Here is a 21691-nt window from a genome sequence, read left to right on the forward strand (position 1 = left end):
GCCTTGGCCTCCCAAAGGGCTGGGATTACAGGCATGAGCCACTGCGCCTGGCCTTGTTTTTCCTTTCTTTGGCCATTTCAAACAATGTTTGAAATGTTGTTTGAAACAACATTCTTGTGTATGTCCTTGTGTACAGGAGCAAGAATTTATAGGGTATTTACCTAAGACTGGAATGCTGGGTCACAGGGTATACACGTGTTCAACTTTGTGAAATAGTGCTAACTTGTTTTCCAAGGTGATCATACCAATTTACAGCCTGCACTAGCAGTGAATGAGAATTCTTGGTGCTCTCCGTTATCACCAATAGTTGATATTTTCAGACCTTTTGGTTTTGCTTATCTGATGGGTATGAAATGGTATCTTATCAAGGTTTAAATTTGATTAATGTGATAGTGATCTTTTCATATGTTTATTGGCCATATATTTTTCTTCTTCTATAAAATTCTAACTTATGACTTTTGTCCTTTTTTTCCTTGAGACAGAGTCTCGCTCTGTTACCCAGGCTGGAGTGTAGTGGCATGATCTCAGCTCCCTGCAACCTCTGCCTCCCAGGTGATTCTCCCTGCCTCTCAAGTGATTCTCCTGCCTCAGCCTCCCGAGTAGTTGGGAGTACAGGTGCCCGCCACCACACCCAGCTAATTTTTTTGTATTTTTAGTAGAGATGGGGTTTCACCGTGTTGACCAGGCTTGTCTTGAACTCCTGAGCTCAGGTGATCTGCCTACTTTGGCCTCCCAAACTGCTGGAATTACAGACGTAAGCCACCACACTGGGCTGACTTTTGTCCATTTTTGATTGCCTTGTTTTTCTTTTTCTTATTCATTTGTAGTAGCCCTTTTATTTAATTCATTATTCTAATCCCTCCCCTTTTGTTATTTTTGTTACAGACATGTACTGAATCTGTGGCTAGGATACTTTTTTGTCAATAGTGTCTTTGGTCATATGGAAGTCTTTCAATTTAAAGTAGTCAAGTTTGGCCAGGTGCAGTGGCTCATGCCTGTAATCTCAGCACTTGGGAGGTCGAGGTGGGAGGATCTCTTGAGTCCAGGAGTTTGAGACTAACCTGGGCAACATGGCAGACCCTGTCTCTACTAAAAATTTAAAAAATTAGTTGGGCATGGTGGTGCACACATGTGGTCCCAGCTACTCAGCAGGCTGAGGTGGGAGGATTCCTTGAGTCCAGAAAGTTGAGGATGCAGTGACCTGTGATACTGCCACTGCACTCCAACCTGGGCAAAAGAGTGAGACCCTGTCTCAAAAAAAAAAAAAAAAAAAAAAAGTCAAATTTATCAATGCGTTTTAAACTGAGACTATGTTATTGAGTACAAGCAAGTTCAAAGTTTTTATGTTATGTCACCCAGCTGGAGTACAGTGGCACAATTCCAGCTCACTGCAACGTCAGCCTCCCAGGTTCAAGCAATTCTCCTGCCTCAGCCTCCTGAGTAGCTGGGATTACAGGCTCCTGTCACCACGCCCAGCTAAGTTTTTGTATTTTTATAGAGATGGGGTTTCACTATGTTGGCCAGGCTGGTCTTAATTTCCTGACCTCATGATCCGCCTGCCTCAGCCTCCCAAAGTGCTGGGATTACAGGTGTGAGCCACTGTGCCCGGCCAGTACACCTTTATTTTTGTAAGTATTTACCTGATAAGCCTTTTTCCTAATCTTTACTTTCAGTCTTACTGTATCTTTATGTCAGTGCCATACCAAGGACAAGACAGCAGGAATGGTCCACTCCAGTTGCAGACAATAATGACCCTGTAGCTCCAGCATCAGCTCACCATTCTGGTTTTGAATTTCATGCTTATTACTGTCCTGTCATCACCTACTGTTTCCATGGTAGACTGGACTAAGAGATGGGTAAGAATGATACATGTGTAAGGATGTAACCAATAAATGAGACAGACTCACATCCACCTGAAAGGACGCAATGAAATAGTAGTAAGAAGTCCAGAATCGATTTTTGCCAAAGTACAGTGGAAAGAAGTGGAAATAAAGTTTCCTTATTTACTGGCTTTAGATAGAAAAGAGTCCTAGATTACGAAAATTAAATGCAGACATAGGGTTCTGAGATGACAATTTTCAAGTCATTTTATTTGCAATGTTGGTGGGGAGCCTGTCAATTAAGTTAGAACTATCTGTCATTCATTACTTTATAATTTACCAGAGTAAAAATAAATGTAGAATACACTTGTCCCCATGGGGCGACAAACCAAAAAGGGAGAAATATTGTCTGAAGGCTTGGAGAATGCTGAATATGTACATGAAAGGGAACTTGAATATTCCAATTTGAGGCCCCGTGATCATCTAGGTTTCTAGATGATTTCTCATTTCCAAGTTTGAGTCCTCTGACTTCAGAATCCCCTGATTCCACCACTGATTGCTGTTATCAATGACTGGGGTCATGAGCCTACTTTCAAATCTACCCCATTATCAGTTTTTCACGGCATGTCTTGGGTGCAGGACTGCGCCCTCTGGTGGAGAAGGACACAACTAATTACACATCTGATAATAGCCATTACTTTTTTTTGTTTGGTCATTACTTTCAGTGGCAAAAACTGCAATTATTTTTGCACCAACCTAATATTTGGTAGATGTGTGCTAGCTATCAATTGCTGGCCATTTGACTTTTTGGAGAGTTACTTAATGTCTCTAAACCACAATTTCCTTATCTATAAAATGGTAATACTGACCTCATACAGTTGTTGTATTAAATAAGATTAGTGCTTATTTAAGGAGTTAGTGCTCAATAAACAATACTATCCATACTATTATTTGGTCAGTTTTTTTTTTTTTTTTTAGACGGTATCTTACTCTGTCACCTAGTCTGGAGTGCAGTGGCACAATCTTGGCTCACTGCAACCTCTGCCTCCCAGGTTCAAGCAATTCTCCTGTCTCAGCCTCCCAAGTAGCTGGGACTACAGGTGTGTGCCACCACACTCAACTAATTTTTGTATTTTTGGTAGAGATGGGGTTTCATCCTGTTGGCCAGGCTGGTCTCGAACTCCTGACCTCAAGTGATCCACCCGCCTCGGCCCCCTAAAGTGCTGGGATTACGGGAATAAGCCACTGTACCTGGCCCAATCCTGTAATTTTTACCCTGGCAGATTTTTACTAATTATGTTAAACAACAATATAGAAATTCAATAGGAACCCCTTTTAAAAATACCAACTAGTGCCCGGGCATGCGTGGTGGCTCATACCTGTAATCCCAGCACTTTGGGAAGCTGAGGCAGGTGAATCACTTGAGGTCCGCAGTTCGAGACCAGCTTGGCCAATATGGTAAAACCCCATCTCTACTAAAAATATAAAAGTTAGCCGGGCATGGTGGTGGGTGCCTGTAATCCCAGCTACTTCGGAGGCTGAAGCAGGAGAATCACTTGAACTCAGGAGCCGGAGGTTGCAGTGAGCCGAGATTGTGCCATCACACTGCAGCCTGGGCAACAAGAATGAAACTCTGTCTCAAAACAACAACGACAACAACAAAACAAACCAACTAGTAAGAGTTGCTTCTGGTGATATTCTTTATGACTTTGCTGACCCCAAATGTAACCAGCCCTATCACCTTTCACTTGAAAAATTCATTACTTTTAACCAAAAGGCCTTGGGACTAACCTGGTCATCAGCAATGGAGGATTCCAATATTGGTGCCTTCAACCGTCAGTATTTTTCTTGTATTCTGACTTCTTCTTGCCTAGTGGTTCACGAGTTAGATATCTAAGCCCTGGAATAGGACAGAAAGGTACATCAGGGGCTGGCACTCTGGTGGGAGGTGATATATGGACTTATGGCCCCTGCTCTGATGAAATCTGACAATTTCTCTGTGTGTGGGAGGTGTAAGGGAAATCAGATAAATCTCTCTTCTAGCTGAATAGGAGGGCTATCACTCAAAATGAACTCTGACCTCTTGGTTAGTCCAAGCTCTTGGTTCTTGGTCTCACTGGTCAATCCAACCATGAATCAGGGCCGAGATTAGGAAGAGGCAAGTGAGACATTCACCTGTGCAGAATTTAAAGGGGTGCAAAACCCCCAATAATCAAGATAAATAATATTTCAATGGAATATTAGAAAAATCAAATTTGCATTCAAGGCAAATGCCTCACTTGCCACATCCTGGTCCTGACCCTGGCCCTGCTTGATATAACTGCTTCTATAATTAGTCACAAGTGAAGGGAAGTAAGTAGTGAGATCAGTTATAGGCTGGGCATCAGACATCAGTAACAATCAGGGATTGATCAATCCTCAATCTCCCAAGTGCCATGAGAGGCAAGGAGTTGAGATGATCATGGAATAGAGGATTGGGGTGGGAGGGTATGGAATAATATGCACCTGTTCTGTACATCTACTAACATTTACCCAATGTCTGGACTGAGAAGCGGAGTTATTTTTTCTCATTACAATGTCGGGGTGGACATCCTCCCCCAGGCACATGGAACGGCATATAGCAGCATCCTGCATTCGTGTTTGTAGAATACGTGCCTTAAACAGCCTTGGAGGACGACTACTCTGGTTTAGGGCTGCAAACCACTGTGTCATTGAAGGAACTGGCAATATTTAACTGAACTCAAGAAGATGAAAGGAAAGGAGTAACATGGCAAAGATTTAAACTTGAAGGCTTGTACAAGAAAGTGGGACTAGGCCAGGCGTGGTGGCTCATGCCTGTAATCCCAGCACTTTGGGAGGCTGAGGCGGGTGGATCAGAAGGTCAGGAGATCGAGACCATCTTGGCTAACATGGTGAAACCCCGTCTCTACTGAAAATACAAAAAATTAGCTGGGCATGGTGGCATGCACCTGTAGTCCTAGCTACTCGGGAGGCTGAGGCAGGAGAATCGCTTGAACCTGGGAGGCAGAGGTTGCAGTGAGCCGAGATCACGCCACTGCACTCCAGCCTGGGCAACAAAGCAAGACTCCATCTCAAAAAAAAAAAAAAAAAAAAAAAAAAGACAGTGGGACTAGACTTAGACTTATTCTGTGTCATATCAGGGGCAGTTCCAGGAAGCAGATATTAGCTCCATGTAAAGAAAAATGTTTAATAACAAGAATACCCCAACAGAACTGCCCTAAAGAATGGGGAGCTTCTGGAAAAAGGGTTACAAAAAGGCATTTCTACTTTAGGGGGCAGGTTTGCTGAACCTGTTTTTTGTTTTTTTTTTTTTTTTTTTTTTTTTTGACACAGTCTCACTCTGTTGCCCAGGCTGGAATGCAGTGGTATGATCACAGATCACTGTAGCCTCAACCTCTGGGCTCAAGTGATCCTCCCACCTCAGCCTTTTGAGTAGTTGGGACCCCAGGTATGCGCCACCACACCCGGCTATTTTATTTTATTTTATTTTGTAGAGACAGGGTCTCACTATATTACCCAGGCTGGTCTCAAACTCCTGAGATCCAGTGATCCTCCCACTTTGGCCTCCCAAAGTGCTGGGATTACAGGCGTGAGCCACCACGCCCAGCCTGAACCTGTTCTTATAGGGTTGTTGCCAATTCCAATATTCTATTCTTTTTTCTAGATTGGCTGCCAGGAAACGTTTGACTCTTATTATATTACTATAAACATCTTAGGTCACTTCCGTAAAAATAGCCCTCAGAGTCAGAGGGGAGAGCAGTGTGGAATTTTCTGATTCATCTCTGCCTCAAATCATAAAAAAACTTGCTTAACTGATTATTGTAAAAAGTTTGATTCCTTTTTCTTTCTTTTTGTATTGTATCTTTCTTTTCTAAAAGTTGCAGCTTGATTTACCAATTGGAAAACATGTTCTCTTTTCTCAGAACATGTGCTTAGCCATGCAAATTGCTGTTGTGTATATTCATAGCTCTTGAGAGATGATGTAGGGGGCTGAAAAATGTCTTGGCTGGCTTTTAGGAGCCTTGGATTATAGTTCTGGTTCTGCCATTATGGCCTTAGGCAAGTCTTTTAAGTTCACTAAGTCATATTTTCCTTGTTAAAAACATTGTTTGGTTGGTTTTTGAGATGCAGTCTCGCTTTATCGCCCAGGCTGGAATGCTATCACAGTTCACTGCAGCTTGGACCTCCTGGGCTCAAGTGATCCTCCTGTCTCAGCCTTTCAAGTAGCTGGGACCACAGGCATGGGCCGCCATGCCTGGCTAATTTTTGTATTTTTTGTAGAGACGAGGTCTCATTACGTTGCCCAGGCTGGTCTTGAACTCCTGGGCTCAGGTGATCCTCCCGCCTTGGCCTTCCAAATTGTTGGGATTATAGGTGTGAGCCACCATGCCCAGCCTCATTGTTAAAAAAGTTGTACAAAAATTTACAAAAACATTTGTATATGAGGAGAGGAGAGAAGGAATAGGATAGTTTTCCAGGTCCCTTAGAGCTCTGAAATGTAAAGTTTGCATCATCGCTGAGCTGAGTCCAGCAAAATTGTTTCATGTCTTGATCTCACTTCTTTCCTCACCTCCATCCCCAGTCAAATGATGATAGACGGTACGGGGTCAGATAATCAGGTAATGTTACATGACATTTCAGAAAACCGCTTTTTTACTTTTTTTTTTTTTGAGAAGGAGTCTCACTCCGTTGCCCAGGCTGGAGTGCAGTGGCACAATCGAGGCTCACTGCAACCTCCGCCTCCCAGGTTCAAGCAGTTTTCATGCCTCACCCTCCCGAGTAGCTGGGATTACCGGTGTGCACCACCACGCCTGGCTAATTTTTTGTTGTTGTTGTATTTTCAGTAGAGATGGGGTTTCGCCATGTTGGCCAGGCTGGTCTTGACCGCCTGGCCTCAGCTGATCTATCCACCTCGGCCTCCCAAAGTTCTGGAATTACAAGCATCAGCTACTGCACCTGCCCGAGAAAACCACATTTTAAAAATGGACTTGATGGTAGTCTCCTGAGCTACTAGGCACAACTGTATATGGAGCAATATTTTTTTATTTTTTTATTTTTTTATTTTTTTGAGACCGAGTTTTGCTCTTGTTGCCTAGGCTGGAGTGCAATGGTACGATCTTGGCTCACCGCAACCTCCGCCTCCCAGGTTTAAGTGATTCTCCTGCTTCAGCCTCCCGAGTAGCTGGGATTACAGGCATGTGACGCCACACCCGGCTAATTTTGTATTTTTAGTAGAGATGGGGTTTCTCCATGTTGGTCAGGCTGGTTTCGAACTCCCGACCTCAGGTGATCCGCTCGCCTTGGCCTCCCAAACTGTTGGGATTACAGGTGTGAGCCACTGTACCCGGCCAGCAATATTGTTTTTAACTGGGTTTTTAATCCAGTAGACATTTACATTAATTGCTCATTTGCTGTCCTTTTTCTGAACTGGCAGTCTGCATGTTGACTTGGCGACTGGCCCCCAAGCACAGGGCTTCATCATATCTGGGAGTGCAATTGTGCCTGCTGTGTTTGCAATTAGACTTTAGGGACACTCATAGCTTCAGGGACTCGCACCAGTGCCTTCCCCAGGTTCTCAGGCCTCCTGGGCTCAACAGCATGGACTCCCACTTACGAAGGTTCATCTGGTTACTACCACCTTTGAATGTCCAACCTGCCATCAGAGACCAATGCCAAGTCCCCTGACATGGCACTCTTCTTCAAGGAGACTCACAAGCTAATTGGCAAGTTGATGACATTGGACCGTATTACTTTAGAAGGGCCAGCGATTTAAAAAAAATATTTGTTTATTTATTTATTGAGACTGAATCTCCTCTACCACCCAGACTGGAGTACAGTGGCCCGATCTTGCTTCACTGCAACCTCCACCTCCTGGGTTCAAGTGATTCTCCTGCCTTATCCTCCTGAGTAGCTGGGATTACAGGCACATGCTACCATGACCGGCTAATTTTTGTATTTTTATAGAGGTGGGGTTTCACCAGTTGACCAGGCTGGTCTTGAACTCCTGACCTCAACTGATCCACCTGCCTTGGCCTCCCAAAGTGCTGGGTTTACAGGCATGAGCCACTGCACCTGAGAAGAGCCAGAGATTTGCTGGCACAGGAATCAGTATTTTCTCTAAGTATGACTGCCTTTCCTACCTGTAGGGCCTCATTTGCCATGATTATCCTGGGGTTTTTGGAATGCCTGATCCACAGGCCTGGATTCTCACACCAGATGGCATCTGAGGAGACCTGCTTCATCATGAAGGCGGAGTGGGAGCAGGTCCTGACCAATAGGATTCATCGTTCATATCATATACCACAGCCTTCACAAGTAGCCATCCTAACAGAGCATTTGAATGATCTGCTGAAGGTGTAACTGAAGTGCCAGCTTGGAGACAAGACTCTGCAAGTATGGGGTACCACCCTCCAGGATGAAATATAGGCACTATATTCATGTTCTATTGCTAGGTAACAAATTAACACAAATTTAGTGGCATAAACAACACATGTTTATTACCTTAAGAGTTTCTGTGGGTCAAGAGTCTGGGCATAGCTTAGCCGAGTCCTCTGTTCAGGGTCTCCAAGGCTGGAATCGAGGTGTCAGCTGGGGCTGGGGTCTGTCTTCTAAGTTCATTTGGTTGTTGGCAGAATTCATTTTCTTGCAGTTGTATAACTTCTTTCTTCTTCAAGGCCAGCAAGAGAATACTTTTTTTTTTTTTTTTTTTTGAGACAGAGTCTCACTCTGTCGCCCGGTCTGGAGTGCAGTGGTGTGATTTCAGCCCACTGCAACCTCCGCCTCCCGGGTTCAAGTGATTCTCATGCCTCAGTCTCCCGAGTAGCTGGGACTACAAGCACGTGCCACCATGCCTGGCTAAGTTTTGTATTTTTAGTAGAGATGGGGTTTCGCCATTTTGGCCAGGCTACTCTTGAACTCCTGGCCTCAAGTGATCCGCCCACCTCAGCCTCCCAAAGTGCTGCGATTACAGGCTTGAGCCACTGCACCTGGCCTCCAATTACCATCATTTCTAATGGCCCACAGGGGGACTCATGTTTCCTGAATTTGCAACTGTGGGCTCTGCAGGGTTCAAGGTTCTGTTCTGCAAAGGGGCACATTCTTGCCAGTGGACACAAGTGTGGGTGTGGCCAGGCCTTTGGACTTCTTATGGCCAAGGAGTCAGCACCTTGGCAGGGATACTTGCTCTCAATCAGCAGGAAGAGGCTGCTGTTGTACAATGAGGCAGAGAGGAATGTGTGTGGAACTTGGGTGATCAATCTAGTTGGGCACTTCTTGGTATTCCTTTGCCTGGTTGTGACTGCGAATGGACAAGTGCGGCAACCCTGGTGTGAAATGGATATGATTACCAGGGGCTCAGACCTCCCAGGAATGAGGGTTTGGGTTACACCTTCAGGAAAGCTAGAGGTGAGGGGCATTTAAAATACATGGTAGAGGAGAGACAAGATGAGAACCAACTGTGACTCCAATACCAACTGTAGTGACAGGGGCTGTAGTTAGTCCTACTAACCTCCCTCTTCTGAGTTACCCTTCAGGAAGAGAGACCCATGGGAACCATGGAGGAGTTCCCTGAATGTGTATGGAGAAATCGATCTGTGCAGTGCAGGGGGTGACCCGTCCTTGCCGTGGAGGTGTCCCACTCAGATCTCCCTTCAGCAGAGAACCTGCCACAAGGGGTAGAGTTAGCAGACAGCCATCAGGATCTGCCTCAGCTTTCAAGCTGAGGCTACATGCTTCCCAGACAGCCTCAAAGCAAAGGCCAGGCACTGCCGTGGTACAAGGGCTCACCACTTCTGGCCAGTACGGGACTCTTCGGGAGGGCAATCTTTGCACCAGCACTCTCTGTTTCACAGGCCTAGGCTTTCTCAGAGCTGCACTGCAGTCCAAGGCTCCTCCTACCCAAATATCTTTCCTGGCCCCTCTCCTTTCTCAGGTTTTAGTCCTGAGAACATCATGAACTAAAGGTGTTCCCTGTCTGGTCCTGTTCCCTCTCCCTTTTATGTTTTATAGGCATTGCCCCCAATAAACCTTTTGTACATCTGACTCTGTATCCCCATATTATTGAAAGAGACAGCTTTATTGAAGGTGACACCCTGAAATGCAGATGTTCTGTTCTTACAAATACCCTCTGATCCTATGTTAATAATAGTATTACATGTTTTAAATGTTTGCCTTTTTCTTTCTTTCCTTCTTTTTTTTTTTGGAGATGGAGTTTTGCTTCATCGCCCAGGTTGGAGTGCACTGACGCGATCTCGACTCACTGCAACCTCTGCCTCCCAGGTTCAAGCAATTCTCCTGCCTCAGTCACCCAAGCAGCTGGGACTACAGGCATGCACCACCACGGCCGGCTAATTTTTGTATTTTTAGCAGAGACAGGGTTTCACCATGTTGACCAGGCTGGTCTCGAACTTCGGACCTCAAGTGATCTACCCTCCTCGGCCTCCCAAAGTGCTGGGATTACAGGCGTGAGCCACCGTGCCTGGCCATGTTTGCCATTTTTAAGCAAGAGAAAATTGTTAGCGGGAAAAGCATTTTTTGTTTGTTTTTTGAGATCGAATTTTGCTCTCGTTACCCAGGCTGGAGTGTAAAGGCGTGGTCTCGGCTCACTACAACCTCTGCCTCCAGGGTTCAAGCAATTCTCCTGACTCAGCCTCCTGAGTAGCTGGGATTACAGTTGTGCACCACCATGCCCGACTAATTTTTGTATTTTTAGTAGAGACAGGGTTTCACCATGTTGGTCAGGCTGGTCTCGAACTCCTGACCTCAAGTGATCCACCTGCTGCAGCCTCCCAAAATGTTAGGATTACAGGTGTGAGCCACTGCGCCAGCCGGGAAAAGTATTTCTAAAGACAAGAACCTTTCTCTCTCTCTTTTTTTTTTTTTTGAGATGGAGTCTTGCTCTGTTGCCCAGGCTGAAGTGCAATGGCACGATCTCGGCTTACTGCAACCTCTGCCTCCTTGGGTTCAAGTGATTCTCCTGCCTCAGCCTCCTGGACGAGAACCTTTCAACACTTGGATTTGAAAAGCAGTCATAAAAGTGGATCTGGGGGCCACAAAATTACAAAAATTAGCCGGGCATGGTGGCAGGCACTTGTAGTTCCAGCTACTCAGGAGGCTGAGGCAGGAGAATCGCTTGAACCCAGGAGGCGGAGGTTGCAGTGAGCCGAGACTGGGCCACTGCACTCCAGCCTGGGCGACAAGAGCGAGACTCTGTCTCAAAAAACAAACAAACGGCCGGGCGCGGTGGCTCAAGCCTGTAATCCCAGCACTTTGGGAGGCCGAGATGGGCGGATCACGAGGTCAGGAGATCGAGACCATCCTGGCTAACACGGTGAAACCCTGTCTCTACTAAGAAATACAAAAAAATAGCCAGGCAAGGTGGCAGCGCCTGTAGTCCCAGCTACTCGGGAGGCTGAGGCCGGAGAATGGCGTGAACCCGGGAGGCGGAGCTTGCAGTGAGCTGAGATCCGGCCACTGCACTCCAGCCTGGGCGACAGCGGGAGACTCCGTCTCAAAAAAACAAACAAACAAACAAACAAACAAACAAAAAAACTAAGCACATTCATGTAACAGCCCACTAGTCTTTCTGTTTTTTTCTTTAACGTTAGGGTGGAAAATACTTTTTTTGGGGGACAGAGTCTCGCCCTGTCACCCAGGCTGGAGTGCAGTGGCATGATCTTGGCTCACTGCAATCTCCGCTTCCTGGGTTCGAGCGATTCTCCTGCCTCAGCCTCCTGAGCAGCTGGTACTACATGTGTGTGCCACCATGCCCAGCTAATTTTGAATTTTTTGTAGAGACAGGGTTTCACCATATTGGCCAGGCTGGTCTCGAACTCCTGACCTTGTGATCCATCTGCCTCGGCCTCACAAAGTGCTGGGATTACAGTGGTGAGCCATGGTGTCCAGCTGGAAAATACTTTTACATTGTTTCCTTCTCCCCTCCTAACTTTATTATTACTATTATTATTTGTATTTTGAGATGGAGTCTCCCTCTGTTGCTCAGGCTCTGAGTGCAGTGGCATGATCTTGGCTCACTACAACCTCTGCCTCCCGGGTTCAAGCAATTCTCCTGCCTCAGCCTCCCAAGTAGCAGGGAGTACAGGCATATGACAGCATGCCCTGCTCATTTTTTGTACTTTTAGTAGAGATGGGGTTTTGCCATGTTGGCCAGGCGGGTCTCAAACTCCTGACCTCAGGTGATCTGCCTGCCTCAAGCTTCAAAGTGCTGGGATTACAGGCATGAACCACCGTACCGGGCCCTCCCCTCCTAACCTTATTGTGGATCCTTTTGTATAATCTGAATAATTCAGGAAATAAGATATGTTTTTAAAAAGTTTCTCTGTCCTATTGAAATCGTAGTTTGAATCACTTTGTTTGAAAGTTATGACAGTTTTCCAGGAACATTTTCTACCTAAATCAGATATCCAAAAGTATATATTGTTCAGCAGCCCAAGGAAAGATGGTAACTGGATATTTTTCACTCATAATACTAGCTTGAACTGACAATGCCATTGGCCAGGTGTGGTGGCTCACGCCTGTAATCCCAGCACTTCGGGAGGCTGAGGCGGGTGGATCACGAGGTCAGGAATTCAAGACCAGCCTGGCTAACATGGTGAAACCCCATCTCTACTAAAAACACAAAAATTAGCTGGGCGTGGTGGCGTATGCCTGTAATCCCAGCTACTCAGGAGGCTGAGGCAGGAGAATCGCTTGAACCCAGGAGGTGGAGGTTGCAGTGAGCCGAGACTATGCCACTGCACTCCAGCCTGGCAACACAGCGAGATTCTGTCTCAAAAAAAAAGAAAAAAGAACTGACAATGCCTTGTTAGGTTTTGTTGTTTGATTTAAACAATTTTTTTTTTTTAAAGACATGGGGTCTTGCTATGTTGACCAGGCTGGTCTTGAGCTCCTGTTCTTAAGCGATCTCCTCCCACCTCAGCCTCTCAAAGTGCTGGGATACTGCTTTCCAGCCTTGTTATTTGATTTTATTGTTTTACTTGTAATAATGACATTAATAATATCTTATGTATCTGTCAGTGCATGATTAGGTAACTTTTAATTACACAATTGATACCATCTCTGTTACCCTGAGACCATATTAAAATAGAACTAATAGAACATAACAGGAAACAAAAACATTGGGTAGAGAACCTGTTACTTAAGGACAGTGATTCTCGCCACTATACAATCGTTGTACGTTTCCTGTTCTGATTTTGTGACCATTTCCCCTTCCTTCCCTGCTATCCAAAATGTGTCATAGCATATATGCTTGACAATAACGACGACAACAACAACACACACAGAAATCAGAGTTGCTAAGCTGTTTTAAGAATTTTATGCATGCTGCCAATTGAGATAATTAGAGACTCGTGGATGAATGCTAGGCAGGCTGGGTCTAGCAGGGGTTCCCTGAAGTTAGAACTAAGGTAGGTGGGCTAAGTGATGTGATCATTTTTTTCTCTCTTTAACCTCTGTAGTGGACATCTATGTGGTTGGCTGTTCCGTACTCCTCTTCTTTTCTTTCCTTTTTTTTTTTTTTTTTTTTTTTTTTGAGATGGAGTCTCTGTTGCCCAGGCTGGAGTGCAGTGGTGTGATGTCAGCTCAGTGCAACCTCCGCCTCCCAGGTTCAAGTGATTCTCCTGCCTCAGCCTCCCGAGTAGCTGGGATTACAGGTGCCCACCACCACAGTCAGATAATTTTTGTATTTTTAGTAGAGACAGGGGTCTCACCATGTTGGCCAGCCCGGTATTGAACTCCTGACGTCAGGTGATCCAGTTGCCTCAGCCTCCCAAAGTTCTGGGATTACAGACGTGAGCCACCGCGCCTGGCCTCCGTACTCCTTTTCTAAGAAGGTGCTCCGTATCCCCATCTGTACAGTTACTTATGGAAATAGCTGTGTTAGTAGATTGTGACCCAGTACCTGGCCATGAGTCTGGGTGAGGCGGTTCCTGGTAAGTCAGGGCAAGGGTTCCTTACCCCGATGCCACAGTTGGCTAGTCCAGGAGTATGTACTTGATCCAAATTGAACCAATGAATCTCTTCTCAGAATTTTTTTGTACTTGGGCCATAGAAATTTGGGTCAGTCTGTATGTGTGTGGCTGTTGTTGTAAGATGTAAAGTTCAGGAGCTTCTATTGCCATATGGAGAATGCCATTACATAGAGTGAAAAACGAATGAAGCCAGTATGCAAAGGAAAGCAAAGATAAGCAATAGAGAGATGGCATCTGCATGGCATTAAGTCCTTGGTTTCGGCTGTTCCAGCCAACATCGATGGTGTTTATTATATTGATGAGAATGTGTCTTTATAATTTGGAAATTGATGGAAGGTGACTTGATTGCAGGAAAAACTATAAACTGTACCTACCTATTATACCATTTACAAAAAATTCTCTCTTATACTTATTTTTTCTCCCTGAGCCTCCTATTGCTTCTAAGAAAAGTTCAAGTAAAAAGAAGAACAAAAATAGTATAATTCAATACAATATTTATTGCCCTCTGTGTTAGGTGTGGTAGAGTATAAAGAAATATGGCTGACACAAAACCAACAAGACAATCACTGAAAAGGTACAGACAATGTGAACAAAAATGAAGGAGAGATCCTTGTCGGCTAAAAGGGGTATCTTCCAGATGTGAGATTGATAAAAGCAGGGAAAATTTGGTAGAAAGAGAAAGCTGAAGACCATGCTCCATGTGTAACTCATGAAGTGATTCAAAACAGAAATCTAGCTTAATTCAAATCAATACATTTTTACTTAGCATGTGGTATTGTGAAAAAGCATATGGCCCTTGCCTTTTAGGAAATTGCCATCTTTAGAGGCAAAGCACGACTTGCTTATATTCTCAAAAGATCCCCACTCATTACCTTATTTCTCCTTTAAACTGCTTTACCATATTTGAAATCATGTTGGCCGGGCGCGGTGGCTCACGCCTGTAATCCCAGCACTTTGGGAGGCCGAGATGGGTGGATCACCTGAGGTCGGGAGTTCAAGACCAGCCTGGCCAACATGGCGAAACCCTGTCTCTACTAAAAATACAAAAATTAGCCAGGCATAGTGGTGTATGCCTGTAATCCCAGCTACTCGGGAGGCTGAGGCAGGAGAATGGCGTGAACCCGGGAGGCGGAGGTTGCGGTGAGCTGAGATCGCGCCATTGCACTCCAGCCTGGGCAAAAAGAGCGAAACTCCGTCTCAAAAAAAAAAAGAAAGAAATCATGTTATTTGCTAACTTGTTTGTTGATTTGTTTTCCTTCCTTATCAACAGGCAAGCGCCTTAAGGGCGGGGATTTTTGTCCTTTTTTTCTTTTTGCAACCCCAATCTCTGCAATAGTGCCTGGCACAATGCAAGCAAGTCAATAATAACCATTGAAAGAAATGGAGAATTAGGTCGTAGGGTGAAAGAATCTTAAACGCTCTGGCCTTGAATCTCTCTAGCTCGGCCAAGATGTCAAGCATTAGGGGTCAGGCCGAGAAGAGAAGACGAACAATGTTTTTCCCTTTAGGTCAGTGGTTCTTAGCCTTTGGTTACATTAGCATCACCTGGGGGCACCGTTAGACATCATCCCGAAGCCCAGACCGCGCCCAGGACTAAACCAGAATCTCCAGCCAGTGGGTCTCAAGCATCAGGGTTTTTTTGTTGTTGTTGAGACAGAGTCTCCTTCTGACGCCCAAGCTGAAGTGTAGTGGTGCGATCTCCGCTCACCGCAACCTCCGCCTCCCGGGTTCAAGCGATACTCGTGTCTGTCGCCCGAGTAGCTGGGAATACAGGCGTCTGCCACCACGCCCGGCTAATTTTTGTATTTTTAGTAGAGACGAGGTTTCGCCATGTTGGCCAGACTGGTCTGGAACTCCTGACCTCAGGTGATCTGCCCGCCTAGGCCTTCCAAAGTGCTGGGATTACAGGCGTGAGCCACCGCGCCCGGCCAAGTATCAGTATTTTGGAAAGCTGCCCAGGAGATTCCAATGTGCAGCCCAGGGTAAGAACAGACGAAGCCAAGACGCGGGGATCAAGGATAAAGGAGACAAGTTCCACTAGGCGGGGCCGCGCCTCTTCTCGACATCACGCTCTGGCGTTGCTGCGTGGTTCGTTTACTCAACCGAGAATAGGCCGGTCCTCGCTCTAGCAACACGACTTACACAGCTGATTGAGTAGGAAGCTCCGCAGAGGCGGACTCCAGCCTCCAGTCAATGAACTGGTAGGGTCCGCCCGGCACAGCGCGGCCCCGCCCCGGCACAGCGCGGCCCCGCCCCGGCACAGCGAAGCCCCACCCCCGGACCCCGCGGTCCGGCCCCCGGGCTGTCTCGCAGCTAGGGCGCGGTCTGGTGCTCAAGCGTCTTTGATCGCCTCAGTTTCCCTCCGCCGACTAGCGCGCGGGACCCGGTTCTCCATCGCGCTCACAGCAGCCTAGTGCAATGAGGCGGGCAGCACTGCGGTAGGTGGCAGCGCGTGGAAGGGGCTGGCAGGGCGGTAGCCTGGGGCGTCCCCGCCTTCCCTCTGAGCTCCGGGCTGGCCCCGGCGGAAGAAGTGGGCCACGTATGGGCATCTGGGCTCGCTGATAAGGGGCGCTCGCCCACTGTGACTCCGGCCGGACATGAGCCCGCCGGCCTTGGGTTGGGAGAACCTCGTCCCCACTTTGGCGACTTCTGGCACTGAGTTTGATATTAAAAGCAAAGCGACACTTTTAAGGGAGGAAGTTGGGTGTTCCCTAAAATTCCTTTCTCCTTGCTCATCAGGGGTGTGGTTGGTAGCCGCGTTGGGGTAGCCCCTTGTCAGAAAGATGGTATTTTGAGTTCTGTGTTACCTCTAGCCCTCCATCCTCCTTTGGAGGACATTTTTAAGGATTAAATGCTTGACCTACTTAGGCTGTGACTTAAGTTTGTTGTAATATTGGCAGAGATTGCAGGGTAACTTTTGGCTCCCAGGACCCAAGGACTGTGCGTCTAGGGCCCTGGTGCCTATTTGAACTTTACCTTCAATGAGCCGCAAAGCCCTTATAAGAGGCTGGGTGCTTTGATTGGACCACGTGGGTAAGGGAGGATGCCTTTTTGTATATGTAATTTTCCCAGCTGGCACAGTTAAGGCCTGAGGGCCTTAGACTCCGAGCGTATCCAGGTCTCTCTAATCCCTTTCACCTGAGCATGCCAGCCTTTCCGAGTTTTCTGCCTGCTGGCTCCCAGGCTCACACCTACTCCAGTTTCTGAAGTTATCTCGCTGCCAGTGGGCCTGTCCCCCTGATGTGATTCATCGTGCTTTTGACTCACATTAACCCCATCAATTCTCTTGGAGGTCCTGGATCTCTCTCTCACTGTTCCTGGGGACTTTGTTATCAGTTGTAGGGTTCTGTCTCTCTTGTTTATAGTACTTAAAAACAAACAAAAAACCTTTGTTAAACTATTTGAAGACAACTGAAAGTCATTATGAGAGGGGCCACAGTTGACTTTAGCTTGCAATGTGAAAGGTCTTCTACAAAAGCTCCATGGTCCTGTTCAAGTGCTCTCATAACCCTGCCATCTCTATTAAAAATACAAAAATTAGCCGGGCGTGGTAGTGCACGTCTGTAGTCCCAGCTGCTCGGGAGGCTGAGGCAGGAGAATGGTGGGAACCTGGGAGGCAGAGCTTGCAGTGAGCTGAGATCGCGCCCCTGCACTCCAACCTGGGCGACACAGTGAGACTGTGTCTCAAACAAACAAACAAAAAACTGTTGAACATTAAGCAGATAATCTCTTAGTGTCTAGTGAGAGGAGGAGTTCACAAATGAATATCGACTGAGATGATTAGGTTCTTTGGTGGGCAACCTTTGTAGCTTCTTTTCTTTTTTAGACTTGCAAGAGGCACCTGACTTTGTTTAGTCTCTAAATAGAGGTTATTTCCTCAGAGTGGAGGGCATATGAGTAGCATTGCCTGTTATTGCACTGAACACTCTTCCTTGCCAACTGCTGTATGCTTGGGACCCAGGGCTGAGCCAAGACATTTCTATTCACACCTCCAGGGTGACTTACGTGACTCCCTAGGCTGGCCGTGGAGGCCTTGAGTTCCTTGATTTCCTTTGATTGGAAAGGTTCAGTCATGAGGTCCTTGGACTTGAGCGTCACAAAGGCCTCTCCACAGTAAAGGCCTAGAGGTTTTGCTATAAGTAAGACTCCTGAGGGCTTATCAGGAGATAAGCCAGTAACCCTGAGGTACTGAAGTGTTAAGTATTGATTAAAACCATTCTCTCACCTCCTCCACCTCTGTGCGGTTTGTGTAGGTAGTAGTATGATCCCCATTTTACAGATGAGGAAACTGAGGATCAGGGAGGCTAGGTAACTTGTCTAAGGTCACTCAGCTAATAAGCAGCATGATCGGGCTTTTTTTTTTTTTTTTTTTTTTTTTGAGACAGAGTCTTGCTGTGCAGTGGCACAATCTCGGCTCACTGCAGCTTCCACCTCCTGGGTTGAAGCAATTCTCCTGCCTCAGACTCCCGAGGAGCTGGTACTGCAGGTGCCCGCCACCATGCCCAGCTAATTTTCATATTTTTAGTAGAGATGGGGTTTCACCATGTTGGCCAGGTTGGTTTCAAACTCCTGACCTTAAGTGATACGCCTGCCTTGGCCTCCCAAAGTGTTGGAATTATAGGTGTGAGCCAGTGTGCCCAGCCTTTGGGCTCTTAACCCCTATACTGTATTGCCTCTCACACAAGCAGGACAGAATGATTTTCATCCCTCTTCAGAAAATGCTGCTGCTTAGTGTAACAAAACAATTTCTGTGTATATGTGTATTTATTCAGATATGTGAGACTGGTTATATAGCTCCTGTTAGTGGTGTGTATTCAGGGTATTTAGCCATTCAGAATCAGATCCCATTTCTTATATTGGATACATTTAACATATCTATTATAGTTGCTATTAATGCGTTGGGGGTCATTTTGTTTTTGCTCTTTCAGCTAATCGTAGCAATAGAAAGGATTAGCTTTTTCCAGTGTGTTCTTTAAAACCAGATATATTCAGTTGTAAAATGCTAATTTCTTTTTTTGAGATGGAGTCTTGCTCTGTTGCTCAGGCTGGAATGCAATGATGCCATTTCAGCTCACTGCAACCTCCGCCTCCTGGGTTCAAATGATTCTGCCTCAGCCTCCAGAGTAGCTGGGACTACAGGTGCGCGCCACCATGCCTGGCTAACTTTTATGTTTTTAGTAGAGATGGGGTTTCACCATGTTGGCCAGGCTGGTCTCGGACTTCTGACCTCAGGTGATCCACCCGCCTCGGCCTCCCAAAGTGTTAGGATTACAGGCGTGAGCCACCATGCCTGGTGGGCGCATGTAGTCCCAGCTACTTGGGAGGCTGAAGCAGGAGAATGGTGTGAACCCAGGAGGCAGAGCTTGCAGTGAGCTGAGATCGCACCACTGCACTCCAGGTTGGGTGACAGAGCGAGACTCCGTCTGAAAAAAATATATATATTATCTGCATACAAAAGTACAGGAATTGAATATTTTTCATGAAAAAGTAAAACTAAAATATATACGAGAGAGGCTCATTAGCTGTGTGATTGAAGAATAAACAGAGATCCAAAATCCCAAATCCTCCAGCAACAATTTTGGTTTTCGTAGATCAGCAGGGATTGTGTTGCAACCAAATAAGATAACTGGGTGACTAAGAAGTTCAATTAGCCAAGGAGCATGTACTCATATTTCTGTGTTCTGTGCAATTAGATGATTTGACTTGGTGAAAGGATAAGGACTTGTTCTAACAGCACAGTGTCAACACTGCATGTAGATTTTACAGAGTACTGTAAATACTGAGAGACTTTCTCTGAATGCTGTCCTTCAGAAGAGAAATCTATAGTAGCTTGGTCTCTAAAGAAAATGAAAAGTATCTCTTTTTTTGTTGTTAGTCATTGCTTATTCCCACATTAGGTAGTGAGAATTTACTAGTAAATTGAACTAGAATGAGTGACAGTATCTGGGGTTCTGGGTTTTTTTTTTTTTTTTTTTTTTTTTTGAGACAGGGTCTCACTCTGTCACCCAGGCTGGAGTGTAGTGGCATGTTCTCGGCTCACTACAACCTCTGTCTCCTGGGTTCAAGCGATTCTCCTGCCTCAGCCTCACAAGTAGCTGGGATTACAGGTGCCTGCCACCACGCCCAGCTAATTTTTGGATTTTTAGTATAAACAGGGTTTCACCATGTTGGCCAGGCTGGTCTCGAACTCCTGACCTCAAGTGATCTGCCTACCTTGGCCTCCCAAAGTACTGGGATTACAGGCGTGAGCTACCACGCCTGGCCTGCAGGGTTCTTGACCTATTCAGTGCCTTGCTCTCTTCAGCTGTGCTCTCACAGATCCGTTTATTAATCTGTGATGTTGCCTGTGTGCTACCCCTGACATAATATTGTGTGATTAGGAGTCAACACTTAAGCAATAATGAACCAAAATCAACTTATTTTGGGAGAGTAGGTTAGGCACATTTAGTTAGACAGCTTTTATTTTTTGTTTTTTTGAAGTAGGGTCTCACTTTGTTGCCTAGGCTGGAGTGCAGTGGTGCAATCTTGGCTCACTGCAGCCTCGACCTCCTGGGTTCAAGTGATCCTCCCACCTGAGCCTCTTGAGTAGCTGGGACCACAGGTGCATGCCACCACAACTGGCTAATTTTTGTATTTTTTGTAGAGATGGGGTTTTGCCATGTTGCCGAGGCTGGTCTTGAACTCCTGGGCTCAACCTGTCTACCTGCCTCAGCCTCCCAAAGTGCTGGGATTACAGGCTGTGCCACCGTGGCCAGTAGATAGCTTTTATTTTATTGTGTTGGGACTCTAGAAAATTTCTGCATAAGTTAAATAAACACTTTCTTTGCATCTGGAAAGGGCTAATTCAGTGTTCAAAGTTTACTTTATAATTGGGTTTATCTTATTTATTGAGGAGATATGGTGCGATAATAAAGAACAGAATAAATTGTTCATAATGAGTTTGCTCAGTTGTTTACCAAATCGATTATGGACTTCTGAAGCTAATAAAATAGACCAATAATAAATCCATTAAACCTAGTTGCCATCTTTTATTTATTTTGTAGATAATTACCTAATTGGTCTCTGCTCTCAAGAAATGTTTAGTGGGAGAAATGATTTATGGAATAGCCTCATGAAAACATACATACACTTGTGAAACAACTACAGACTCCTGCAAGACAATATATACTAAGGGTGGTATGGCCAGATACTCTGGGAGGAGGGTAGGTCTTTGAGATTGCCAGGGAAGAAGCCGTGGAACCTACTCTGTGTTTTATCTTGTTTTATAGGCTTTGTGCCTTGGGCAAGGGGCAGCTTACTCCTGGAAGAGGACTGACTCAAGGACCCCAGAACCCCAAGAAACAGGGAATCTTCCACATTCATGAAGGCAAGCATGGTGTCTATGTTTTGTGTCTATGTGGTGAAAAACCTTGTTTTACTTTTATTTGAAAGGTATATAGAAATGTAGTTTAGAGCAAATGAGGCATATTAAAGGTAGATCTTTCATAAACATTTCATTGACGAAATGACCAGGATAGCTGCATAATATTAATAGCTTCAGGTAGAAGTCACATTCAGATTTTGAACTATTGTTCCTGGGAGCCTTGAGGACTGAGCTCTTTTAGTTAAGCGATTTCCACTTCCTGTGTGTAGGTTCTGAAGGCATGGGAAAAAAGAGATGGGCCCATTAGTTGTACCGAGTAAACACTCCTAGTCCATAGTTATGTTCGAGGGATCCTGTTAGTCCATGCTTAATTAAAGTTAATTTCAATTACCAATATGATATGCAAACTGTGGATTGTCTTTATTAAACTAGGAGTATTCATTATAATTAAAATTTTGGCTTCTTTAAAGGGTCCAAATAAATTTATATTATGTGTGTAT

At 45.6% G+C, this 21691-nt stretch overlaps 1 protein-coding gene across 6 annotated transcripts in view; it reads left to right on the top strand.

Annotated features, from left to right (window-relative positions):
* The window catches only part of ACOT9 (acyl-CoA thioesterase 9), a 74265-nt gene that overhangs the window by 19287 nt on the left and 33287 nt on the right, over positions 1 to 21691 (top strand). For 2 of the 6 annotated variants that reach the window (XR_641856.3, XM_009197337.4), the window contains exons 1-2: positions 16097 to 16266; positions 21097 to 21194. Coding sequence is in view for 4 of the 6 variants with exons in the window: in XM_009197337.4 (XP_009195601.2) it covers positions 16247 to 16266; positions 21097 to 21194 (118 nt within the window). In the remaining 2 variants the exon portion in view is untranslated. Of the gene's footprint in view, positions 1 to 15975; positions 16267 to 21096; positions 21195 to 21691 lie in introns of those variants that run through there. The other 4 variants (XM_003917500.4, XM_009197339.3, XM_003917499.5 and 1 more) reach the window with 4 other exon arrangements.

Source organism: Papio anubis, chromosome X (genome assembly GCF_008728515.1).
Source record: "Papio anubis isolate 15944 chromosome X, Panubis1.0, whole genome shotgun sequence".
Classification (NCBI taxonomy): domain Eukaryota; kingdom Metazoa; phylum Chordata; class Mammalia; order Primates; family Cercopithecidae; genus Papio; species Papio anubis.